The sequence below is a fragment of the Phaseolus vulgaris genome, chromosome 8 (assembly GCF_000499845.2).
Source record: "Phaseolus vulgaris cultivar G19833 chromosome 8, P. vulgaris v2.0, whole genome shotgun sequence".
Taxonomy (NCBI): domain Eukaryota; kingdom Viridiplantae; phylum Streptophyta; class Magnoliopsida; order Fabales; family Fabaceae; genus Phaseolus; species Phaseolus vulgaris.
In genome coordinates, this window is record NC_023752.2 from 23,580,163 (window position 1) to 23,592,822 (window position 12,660).

The window sequence follows — 12,660 nt, forward strand, 5'->3', positions numbered from 1 at the left end:
ACGTCCTTTCGCCGCTATTTACATAATCGTAGCGTATCTGGCAATAGAACTTCCCTTAACTGGAGTGCAACGACTAACAGAGTGGTCGCCTGGGTACCAACTTGTGCACCTAATCTCTAGCGTCATCTGTTTCTGCGGGTGCCTTAAGTATTCACATGCCATGCATGCAACTTTCCTTGGAAACCCTAACCCTAATGGGCCTCAGCGCCTCCAAGGATTGTTCTCTCGTGCCACGCCTGTATGTGCTATACATACCACGTGCATGGATCCCTCATGACTTAGGCCTTTCCCTTATCTGATGTTGTAACTGATAACTTAGTATAATTCTAGGGTCCACCTTATGTGGCCCACTATAACCTTCACACCGCCGATGTTCGATCTCTCCCTCTGTTGGCGATGTCGATCTCCAACATCGGGGTCTATGGTACTGATGTTCGAAGACTGACCAATCTCCTGACAGGTGTGTCTGGGCCCCCCCTTACGGTGTGCGATGTCCGAGGTGAGTCTCTGGAACTGATGACCGAGGACTGGTCGGGACAAGAATAAAGCACCATAGAGTGTAGCAGTAGAAAACAACACAGAAACCACCAATTTTGCCCCTATTTGTCGTCACAAATAGAATAGGAAAAAGGATAAAAACAGAATTAAGAAAGAATTTGAGAATCAAGAATACCCAACTCATTTCTTAAGAAGAAGAAATTTTCCTTAGGCAGTGGCTTAGTGAAGATATCTGCAAGTTGCTTTTCAGTTCCAATAAACTTAATTTCACAATCCTCATTACTCACATGATCACCTATAAAATGATGGCGAATCTCAATGTGCTTAGTTCTTGAATGCTGAATCTGATTTTTAGTGAGATTGATAGTACTTGTGTTATCACAAAGCAAAGGCACATTGTTGACCTTCAACCCAAAATCTTCTAGTTGTTGTTTGATCCAAAGAATTTGATCACAGCAGCTGCCAGTAGCTATATACTCAGCTTTTGCAGTTGAGAGGGTCACGCAAGATTGCTTCTTGCTATGCCAAGATGTGAGGCTTAAACCAATAAGATGACAAGTGCCACTTGTGCTTTTTCTGTCCAACTTGCAGTCTGCAAAATCAGAATCATAATAACCAAACAAATGTATAAGAGAGTGAGAGGGATACCATAAACCAACACTGATTGTGCCCTTGAGATATTTCAAAATTTGTTTGGCAGCCTTGAAGTGAGATTCTTTTGAATTTGATTGAAATCTAGCACATGGGCAAACAACAAACATGATGTCGGGCCTACTAGTAGTGAGATAAAGCAAAGAACCAATCAAACCTCTAAATTTGGTTTGATCCACTATTGTTCCAGCCAAATCAACATCCATATAATAACTTGTAGACATTGCTGTGGAGGCCTCTTTGTAGTTTTCCATCTCAAACTTATTGAGAATCTCCTTGCAGTACTTGGTTTGGCTTAGGAAGATATCATCCTTTGATTGCTTGACCTGCAACCCTAAGAAGAAGGATAACTCTCCCATCACAGGTGCAAAGGTTTCATCATAGTCATTACCTTCTTCTTGATTGTATCCTTTAGCAACCAACCTAACTTTGGTTCTTGTTATCACACCAGATTCATCCAATTTATTTCTAAACACCCACTTGGTTCCAATGAAATTCATGCAATCAGTTTTAGGAATAAGAAATCACACATCATTTCTAGTGAATTGACTCAGCTCATCATGCATGGCAACAACCCAATTTTCATCTTTAAGTGCATCACCAATAGATTTAGGTTCAATTTGAGATACAAAAGTCATGTGTTTGCAGTAATTTGAGATAGAGTTTCGAGTAGACACTTCTTTATCAATCTATCCAATGATGTTGTCCACATAAAGATCTCTAAGAATCCTCCATTGTTTTGGAAGTTCATCCTGTTGCAGAATTTCAACAGGTTGTTTCGTAGAATTAACCAATTGTTTCGCAAAATCAACCGGTTGTTTTTCTGGACAGGAATTCAGTTTCTACAGAATGGTGTTCTGATCATTTTCTTCTGCATAATTCTTCATAGGTTCCTATTCTACATGGTTAGTCTCATCAAATACAACATGAATAAACTCTTCCACAATCATAAGCCTTTTATTATACACTCTATAAGCATGGCTAGTTAAGGAATAACCAAGAAATATACCATTATCCACTTTCTCATCAAACTTGCCAACATTGTCCTTTCCATTATTTAAAATATAACACTTGTAGCCAAACACTTTTAGATGACCAATGTTGTGTTTTCTTCCATTAAACAATTCATAAGGGGTTTTCTTCAAAATTGGTCTAATGAGGAACCTGTTCATCACATAACAAGTTGTGCTAACAACATCAACCAAAAAATATTCTGGCAAAGAAAACTCACTCAAAATGGTATTACCAAGTTCCTCAAAAGACCTGTTCTTCCTTTCCACAACCCCACTATGTTGGGGAGTTCTAGGAGCATAAAGGTTATGGAAAATACCAAGTTTTTCATAAAAACCATTTAATTTTTCATTTTGAAATTCCCCACCATGATCACTACGAATGGCACAAATGTTACTGCAACACATGTTTTGTAATCTCTTGGCAAGCTTTTTGTATGCAAAAAATGCATCACTCTTGGATTCCAAAAACAATGTCCAAGTGAACTTATAGAAATCATCAACAATAACAAGTTCATCGTAGTTCCCACCAAGACTCATGGTTATTGAAGGACCAAACAAATCCATGTGCAGCAATTCAAGAGGTTTTGAAGTTCAAACAATGTTTTCAGTTTGAAAGAGTGTTTAATTTTCTTTCCCTTTGACATGCTTCACATATGTGGTCTTTTTCAAACTTGAGTTTGGGTAAACCTACCACAATATCTGTACCGTCCCGTCCCCAGGCGTTGACCAAAGTCAAGTCAAAGTCAAAGTCAACGTATGGAAGGGTCCTTTCCAAGGAAGAAAGTCAACAGGTTGACCGCTTGATGCGTCGCCAGTTTGAGGCGTCGCCAAGGTAGGGCATCGCCAAGGTGTAGGCGTCGCCAGGTGTAGGCGTCGCCAGGATGAGGCATCGCCAGGCGTAGGCGTCGCCAAGATGAGGCGTCGCCAGGTTAGGGCGCCGCCAGGAGGAGGCGTCGCCAAGTTAAGGCATCGGCGGTGTACCCCTGATACCCATGGGTAGGAAAGATTGTGGAGGGGACGACACCGCGATAGGCCTCAGTACCTCAGGACAGTAATAAAGAGAAGAGAAAGATGGCTTCAAGGCCATAGTTCTCGTACTAGTAGGGGGTAACCTGACTCACGAAGCACCACGCCACCGCTGAGAGACCCTGGGATAGATACGACCCATGAGAGGACCACACCCAGGGGAGAACCACGTGCATGGTACGAGAGAAAGGTAGATACGCTCCCAGGGCAACGGATTAGAGGCTGGGGCGCATGAGTTGGCGCCCAGAAAATCAACCCCTTGCGCAAATGAACTCCAAGAAGGGGGGACTTACACGATGGATTATACCTAAGTTGGGTTACGACGCTGTAAGGCCCTCCACGAAGGCTTTCCTAAAAGTTCGCTAAGGTACGCGTTAATTCAGTTAAGATTCGAATGTTTCAAGGGATATTTTTTATACGCTTTCAATGCGCTTTAACGCGCTTTAAATGCAAGAGGTGTATAAAAAGGGGCCTTGGGACGTTTGAAAGGGATCCGAGTTTTGACCTAATTCTCGCAGTTTCACACACACGTAAACCCTAGTTGTTTCGCTGCGCACCCACTGTACGCACAGACAATCAGGGCAACACAGTACTAGTTATTCAGTATCTACGACCACCTTCAGAGCATCGAGTCACGGTGTTCAATACGAAAGTGTGTCTCCTTTCATGATTTTCGCTAGTTGACTTGATCGTCGGAGTGCAAACGGCTGCAAGGGCGCCCCTATGTTCACTTCTTTTCAGGTATTCACAGACGGAGAAGAACGAAGGTGCCCTAGCTCGTGAGGACGAGCCACGCATAAAGACGACCCTGGTCAACCGGCGGGAGCATTTGGCGCCCACCGTGGGGCACGATATAAATCGTCAGCCCCATCACATAGTTTTCCAGTTCCAGTTGCAGTTCCCAACCTAGTTTCCTCGCGATTTTTTCAAAGAAAAATTGGTGCTGTTTTTACCAATTGCTTTGATTGAGTTGCTGTACGATCGCGTTGGTTCGAAGTTCAAGTTCCTCTACCCTTTGGAGGTGCACGACAACTAGGAGCGGTTCTAGATGATAAGATCCACGAGACAAGGCTCGACGCGCTGAGAGCGAAGAGATGACCATGCAGCAACTCATGCGTATGACGCAGGGATTGCAATAAGCAATGGCGGCATCGAAAGCAGAGCAAGTGCGCATGCAAGCGGACCTCGCGGCGTCTCAGGTGAGAAACGATGAGCTCCACCGTACCAACGAGGAACTACGCCGCGGGTGGCGTGACGTAGACGAGCCTGAGACTGCCACCCCACCAAGAGAATTCTCAACGCCGTTCTCTCAGGCGATTCTAGAGACAGCATTCCCCAACACATTCATAGGGCCCAAAGTAACCTTCACAGGGATGGAGATGATGCTGGTAGGCGGTTCTGATGCCGTAAGGTGCAAGCTCTTCATGAGCACTTTGACTAGGATGGCCATGGATTGGTTCATCAGCCTCCCAGAGGGTCATATCACGTCTTTCGCACAACTTTCGCGGCTATTCAGAGAGCAGTATCTAGCCAACAGGGCCCCACCCCCAGTTTCATACGACTTGTTTGACGTGATGCAATTTCAATGAGAGACCCTGAAAGAATACATAAGGCATTTTGGGGCGCAGGTGGTGAAGGTGGGTACCACAGAGGAGCCCATGATCGTGTACGCATTCAGGAAAGGGGTGTCTCCTGGGTCTTTTAGCAAGTCACTCAATCGCAGCCGCCCAAAGAATTTTGCTGAAATAAGGCGTCGGGCGATAGAACAAATTTCCTCTGAGGGTGAGGCATACAAGAAGTGCACGACTGCTGCACCCACACGCACACAACCTGCTAGGGTCCACGAAGCCTCCACATAAAGAAGGAACCAAAACAGCCATGGCGACACCAGAGGAAGTTCAAGCGCACGAGATGCCGACTCACGGAGAAGTACACACCATTTCTGGCGGCTTTTCCGGAAGAGGACCCACTGCCTCTCAACGTAAGAAATATGTGAGGTCAGTGAGTTCAGTTGCTAAGGAGTTTCCTGATGACCCGTGGGAGTCAGACCTCGTTTTCACAAGGGCTGACCTGCGTGATGTCGTCCCACACGATAATGACCCTGTGGTCATTTCAATAGTCACAACGGGAAGAAAGGTACATAGGGTTCTCGTCGACCAGGGCAACTCTGCAGACGTCATGTTTTGGTCGACCTTCAACAAGCTACAGTTATCCCCCGATTTGCTGAGACCCTACACTGGATGCTTATATGGGTTTGCAGATAACCTAGTGGAGGTACGCGATTACCTGGAACTGAGGACGACATTCACAGATGGAGCAGCGTCGTGCACCGAGAGCATCCGTTACTTGGTGGTTAATGCCAACTCAGCCTACAACATCTTGTTAGGCAGACCTGCTGATGGCATTTTCATGTGTTCTTCTTGAATCAAAGTAGAAAATAAGGTGCGGAAGCAATGGGTGAGATGATCAAGACCCTCCTAGGAGTTGTGTTGGTCTTGTAGGTGCATGATGAGTATGGTGTTTGAGTGGTTCGGCCAGCTCAAGGGAGAAGGTGAAAGGATTGAAGTTTAGAGCCTAGATTTCTAGGAGAAGTAAAGCTTGTGCACAAAAATGGCAGCATAACTTTACTCACAATAAACTTTGAAATACAAGGTGTAGGCTCCTCCTTTTATAGGCTAAGGAGGACCATAATGCAACCCTAATGCTAGCCAAATGAAATGTAAATGTGAAGCACATGGGTGCACATGGCACATGGGTGCACAAATGAGCACATGGGGAGGGGTGTGTCTAGTTTTTATGCTCACCCCCTCTATGGGCTTTCTAGACCGGCCTTGGTAAATTTAGAGGTTTTTTTAGAAACTCTAAGTTTACCTAGGTTGGGGTTTTAGGTGCCAAAATTAATTCTAAGAAAATTACAAATAAAGTTCCTATGCTAATTTTGACAAGAAATTAAAGTCTACTCTACACTAGAGTTTATGGCATTTGAACATGTAAAAGAACGTCTTCTTGGATCCTCTTGGCCATAGCTCTATGGTTGGCCCAAATCTACCCTTTGGTGGGCTTGCATGTGGGCTTGTGCTTGGGCCTCTTCCATCATCCCCTCCCTCTTGAAAAGGATTTGTCCTCAAATCCATTGCTTCTTCTTCTTCATGGCTAGGGGAATGGATGTGGCTGGATGGTGTCCATCATCTCCTCCTTCTTGAGAAGATCTATCCTCAGATCTACAGACTTGATCTCGGATAGCAACCTTTTGCTTCGCCAAAGCTTGTCCTCCTAGATCAAACGTCCACCTATAGAAATAATCAAATAAGGCATAGGTGTTAGTTTGCAAATTAATTTTACTAGGTTGCCATTTTTGTTTTTCTTTTGGTTTTGGCAACCTTGGACAAAGTTTCTCTTTTAATGGTTGTGTGTGGTCTCTAATCATCTTATGTATTTTAAAATGTTCATTTGTGGTTACTTTCTCTTTAGGCATAAATCCTATAGAAGATGGTAACAACTTAAAAGGAGAAAGATGATTGAACCCACACATAACTTTAAAAGTAGAAATATAAGTAGTTTTGTGAACTACTTTATGGTATGTTTGCTCACCTCTAGAGTTGTGTGTGCACTTCATGATTATTCTAGGCATAGTAGAAAGAGCTAGATTTTCAAATATATTTTGACCATGCGTTTGAGGATGATAAGAATTTAAAGTGTGCAATTTAGTTGCAAGTTTTCCAAAGGAAATCCTCAAATCATGGTTTGCGTAATTTGGAACTCTATTCAACACTATGCTTGAAGATAAACCATGAAGATGTATCACTTCTCTAGAGAAGAGTTTATCCATAACCATGAAGATTGAATCACAACCTTTTGTTGTCCTAGGGAGTTTTAATATGAAATTTATATCTTCCCAAGGATCATTTGCAAAAGGTGAAGGAGTATAGAGTTCATGAGACATCGCCTTAGATGTATTTTTAAAACACGGAATGTATCTAGGGTAATGTCTTTGAACATCTTTTCTCATGGGTGACAATAATTTTCCTTTTAAAAGCTCTAGAGTTTTATCAACTCTATTTTGACCCATGAGTTCTCCTTCATGAAGAATTTCTCTTTTATGTGTGAAGGTAGTCTCGTTGATACAACCTTTGTTCATGGAAATTTCAATTCTTTGCAAAGGTTGTCTCAATAAGACATGACAAGTTTCTTTAGGCACTACTTCACATAAAAAATTGTCTTTGTAGATGCCTATAGATGACTTGACCTTCACTTGGTGATATCTTGGCATGTATGTAAAATAATCTACTATATTTTTATCTATGCAAGCCTTTTTTAAGGATTCTTCTTTTTTTTCTAGGCTTGCAAGTGTTCCTTTACAAAAGGTAAGGCTAGGTTGTTCAACAAGAGGTATATTTTCAAATGTATTTTCAACTTTTCCTTCTTGTTGAATGACCTTGTGGGAAGGAACACTCTTCTCCCACGCCTTTTGTTTTCCAAGGGTTTTCTCTTGCTTTTCTATTTTTACATTTTCTTCACTCTCACTAGCTTCTTTTTCTTGGCTACTATTCTCATCTTTGTCCCTTAAGATCATAGATCTTTCATTGAAACATTGAGATGCTAATTGATCATTGCCAAGGTATTCTAAACATGGAATTTCTCTAGCTTGAGTGTGAGAGATATGCTTGGTTAGGTTTTCTTGTCTCTCTTTCCTAGCTCTCCTAGGGAATTGTTGATGATATTCATTTTTCCTAAGACTTTCTTCCCCAAGATAATCATGATGTTTAGAGCTAGATGCATGAGAATGTAATTTTTTTGAAAATTGAGACTTCTCATTCTTTGCTTTAGTCAATTCATTAGTTTTGATCTCATTCTCCAATTGTTTAGATGAAATGGATTGAATATCCTTAGTAAGTTGCTTCAAAAGAGATTTCAAGGATTTCACCTCACTTTTAAGAGATTTAGAGGAGTGAGAAGACATGACTAAAACTTTGTGTGTAGAAGTATTTTACCTTGAGAAAAATTTAGGGAAGTCAAAGAAGGTAGTCTTCCAGGTAAGGGAGGTGAGTCACAGTGGACTACTTAAATACCAAGCCTTTGCCTTAGCCAAAAACTATCCCTCAATGTCTTCACACAAAGCTTTCTCTTAGTAAACCACTTGGAACACAATTAAGTTGAGAAATCAGATTTTAATGCAAGAAAACAATGCATGCTAACTAATTAACAAAGCTAGACGGTTTTTAACAAAACTTAATCAAAATTAAACATGGAAAACGTATCTATGAAAGCAAAAGAAAAGCAATTACAAACAAGTAACAATTACTAATCAAGAAATTGCTATACTATTCGGCCCTAGGTGAGGCTTCTTGGACACTTTGAGCCCTTGAAGACACACTCACCGTCTAAACGTAATTAACAAGGTAATTAACAATAAACCAAGTTGCAAAGGAAATAAGAGAACTCCCTTTGTTGATCCTCTTTTGGTTAGTGCACTTCCTTGTTGTCTTTGATTGTTGATCTTCCAAGTGTTTGTAGTGTTTATTTCAAGAATGTTTGTTTCGGCTTTGACCTTGTCTTCTCCTTAGAATGATGGCTTTTAATCCTCCAATTTCCAGCACCTAGCAAAGGGCTAAACCTTAACCAAATCAAGTTCCCATTCACATAAGCACCAAAGAAGAATTAAATTCCAGCACCCAAATTAGAGGTCAAAGAACAAAAGCAAGAAACAAATTTAATTGAATAAAAACAGTACCACCAAAAGGATTTAGATTGTGACAACTAGAAAGAGAGTCAATTAAGTAAAGGAAACAAATAAAGGTACTCAATTAAAGGTTGGCACACAAAAGAATTCCTAAAGAAAAGCACTAGATTAGATGACCAAATAAAAAAAACAGCACCACTGGAAAATGTTGTGGGCCAGAAAACGTGTTTGTTCCCCGATTTATGCTGATCTGTATTTTTGGAATTTGGCTCTGAAATTTGTTATGCAAGATATTCAGGATCTTATCTAAAATCTGGCTTTGGATTCACTCAAAACGGATGCACCATTTTTTTTTAATAAATTTTGCAAAATTGGTGTTCGGTTATGCCAGCTGGAGCGCTTCAGATTTGCACTCTGATCTTAAAAGATTTATCATTTTTTTTCTGTTGCTTCTTTTGACCTAATTCTTTTTTTGTCTTTTCTATAACACTTTAAACTTGCATTTTCCAGAAAATCAGAATTTTCCTATGGGTGGAAATATTTTTCTGGGTTAAAACAGCCACAACAGAGAAGGTGTAAACAGGGGAATCTGAAAACTGGAAACAAAAACAGCAAGATACCAAAGTTTAGACACGATGGAAATTTGTGAAATAGAATTGTGTATGATCTAAACACAATATGAACTCAAACTAAAAATTAAAAAGGCACCAAAGGAGCAAAGAACAGCAGATTCAAGCAAATAAAGAGACCCAAAATCAAGAAACAATTAAGCCAAATAAAAGGACTACTATGAATTGTTGACAATATGGATGAACATGACTTGACAAAACATGTATAGATTCAGAAAATTAAAGACTCAAAGCATAATATGAAGCAAAATAATGAAAGCAATAAAGACTCAAAGCCTAAAACAAAATAGCAACACAAAGGTGTATGGAATCCTATCACAAATTGCACAAGAACTTGTTCAAGATCAAATGAACAAGAGTGCTTCGGTTGGATCTTCCACAAAGCACACCAAGAACAAAATAAAATGTAAAAAACAGCAAGACAAGTAAGGAAAGTAAATGACAATATGAAATAAAGAAGAACTAGAATTTAAAAGACAAGGAGCTACTCATCTTGAAGAACCAAAGCTCATGATACCAAATGATGGCATTTTCATGTGTTCTTCTTGAATCAAAGTAGAAAATAAGGTGCGGAAGCAATGGGTGAGATGATCAAGACCCTCCTAGGAGTTGTGTTGGTCTTGTAGGTGCATGATGAGTATGGTGTTTGAGTGGTTCGGCCAGCTCAAGGGAGAAGGTGAAAGGATTGAAGTTTAGAGCCTAGATTTCTAGGAGAAGTAAAGCTTGTGCACAAAAATGGCAGCATAACTTTACTCACAATAAACTTTGAAATACAAGGTGTAGGCTCCTCCTTTTATAGGCTAAGGATGATGAGAATCAAATAAAGGAGGCTTTTATTAATGGAGGAAGAGGACATCCACCCTCACATTTGAAGTTCTTCCTTCTAGTCTTCTCAAAATTAAAAGAAGACATAAAATAAAGATGAGGCCCAAGCCCAAAGCCCAAGCCCAAGCCCAAGAAGGCCAAAGCCCAAAGAGCCCAAGTCCATCCCATGAGGGGCAAGGCCAAGTTTTGAAATACTCTTGTATAGTTTTTAGGAGGTGTGGTTATTAAATAAAGGAGTGTGAAAATGTAAAATAAAGTCACATTACCCATGTGACTTAGGAGAGTGGTGTAGGTGTAGTTTTTGGGAGGTGTCATAGTAGAAAAAGGTCACACCTCCCATGTGACTTGTTTTTGGTGGGAATTTCAAATGAGTTTATTTGAAATTTCCCACCTATTTTTCAGCACCTTAGGCTATAAATAAAGGTGCTTCCTTTGTAAAATTCAGATTTGATTTTATCTAAAGAAACTATACTCAAAATTGGAGTGAGCATTTGGAGAGCTTTTGAGCTTCTACTCTAGTCTTATCTTGAAGGACCATGGTTTCCTCAAGTGGCGGCTTCCACACTCATCTAGGAGCATCCATACTTCTAGTGGCGTGATCATCCAACCTATCTTCCATCTTCATGAGCATTCTCTTCTCCTTCCTTTCTTCTTTTTCAATTACTCTTGTTGTCTTGTGTTCTTGAGCATTTTTGGTTCGGCTGTCCTTAATTTTCCAGCACCTATGTTTTGGTTTTCTAAATTCTGTTCGGTACATTTGTTTGTGGTTTAATTCTGTTCGGTCTTCTCTTTTATAATTCCTTTGTTGATTCAATTTGACAATATTTGGTTCATCCAAATGAGTTTGGGATTTGGTACTTGTTTTGGTGAGTTCTTGATCTTAGAACTATGATCCAACTTCTAAGAAAGTGCCTCTACATTTTCCAGCTCAAGGTGATTCCTCAAAGTGTCAAGAATCTTGTTCTATGTGGCTATTGGAATCACATCATGTGGTATCATGAGTCTTAGGTTCATTCTTGTTTAATTGTTGAGTTGTGTGCACTTTATTTCAAGAGCTCTTTTTAATTTCTTGCAATTTAAGTTTCTGTTTTAGAATTTTAATTGAGTATTCTTGCTGTTTTTCTTTTGCTCCAAGTGTTTGTGGAAAGGTTTATGGCACTCATCATTCTTATGAGTATGGTTGCTCTTTTGGAATGGCATTATCCTTCCTAGAGTTTACCTTAAGCTTCCTTCCACTTGTTACAATTTGTGTTGTGTCTTTTAATTTTTTAATCATGTTAAGTTTTGTCTTAGTCATGTTATTCCATATATGTCATTACTTCTAGTAGTACTTTTATTGTTTTGATTGTTTCTTGCTTTGGTGTCATATAATTTTCTGAATTGATGTTGATCCTTTGAGCATTTTCTTTTTAGCATTGAGTTCATACTTGTATTCTAGACCTATACAAGTTCCAATACATCATTTTCTATTATGTCTTTGATAGTTCATCATTCTGTTTTTTTTTATTCCTATTAGGATTCCTCTGTTTCTGAAAAGAGTGCTTACTGTTTTTCCTTATTGCAACTGATTTACGTACTGTAAAATTCTGAAATTCTGGATTTGAGATATTCAAAGTGTTAGAAAAGAATAGAAAAAAGAATCATTCAAAAATATGAAGTACACAAAAAATGATAAATAAAATAAAAAAAGTGTACATTCCTGCCGAAAAAAATACGGTAATCTGGCAGTGATTTTAAAAAATTTATTTCTCTCAATTGGATTACTGTTTTTAATTGATTCCAGTGCCATTTTTGAGTTAACATCTTGAAGTTTCTGTGGTAAAAATTTCATAATCCAGTTCGCTCTACAACGTTCCAGTTAAATCAGTGAATATCAAACACAGTTTGCATAAAAAAAAATAATTTCCAGTAGCTAAATTTTTTTTGTTTTCTTCATCTACTCTAGTGCTTTTCCTTAGGTAATCTTTTGTGTGCCTACTTTTCTCATTGAGTTCTTTATTTTCTTGATTGTCTTTCATTCTTACTCTTTGAGTTTGTCTTACATATAGTATTCCTTTTGCAATTACCTTTCCTTGCTTATACCTTTTCTTGTTTGTCTTTATTGTTTCTTTGGTTTTGTGGTGGTTTGCTCTTAAGATTGGTGTGCTTGCTTTGACATATTTCATTTGAGGATTCCAAGGCCTCAAGATCAGATTGGTGCAAGAACATTATTTCTTTGAGAGTGATCTCTTTTTTCAGCCTCATTTCACTTCGGCAGTTTCATTGCCAAGCTCACTGTTTTCGCTAATTTTGTTTCTTAACTTGTTTGCTGTTTTTGTGTGTTTGCTGTTTTTTTATT

General features: G+C 39.5%; 1 protein-coding gene across 1 annotated transcript; it reads right to left on the bottom strand.

Annotated features, from left to right (window-relative positions):
* Positions 1–644: 644 nt before the first annotated feature.
* On the bottom strand, positions 645–1,649 carry LOC137824783 (uncharacterized mitochondrial protein AtMg00810-like). Its single transcript, XM_068630463.1, has one exon. It carries the CDS (start codon positions 1,647–1,649, stop codon positions 645–647), a length of 1,005 nt encoding a protein of 334 aa, XP_068486564.1.
* Positions 1,650–12,660: the final 11,011 nt, after the last annotated feature.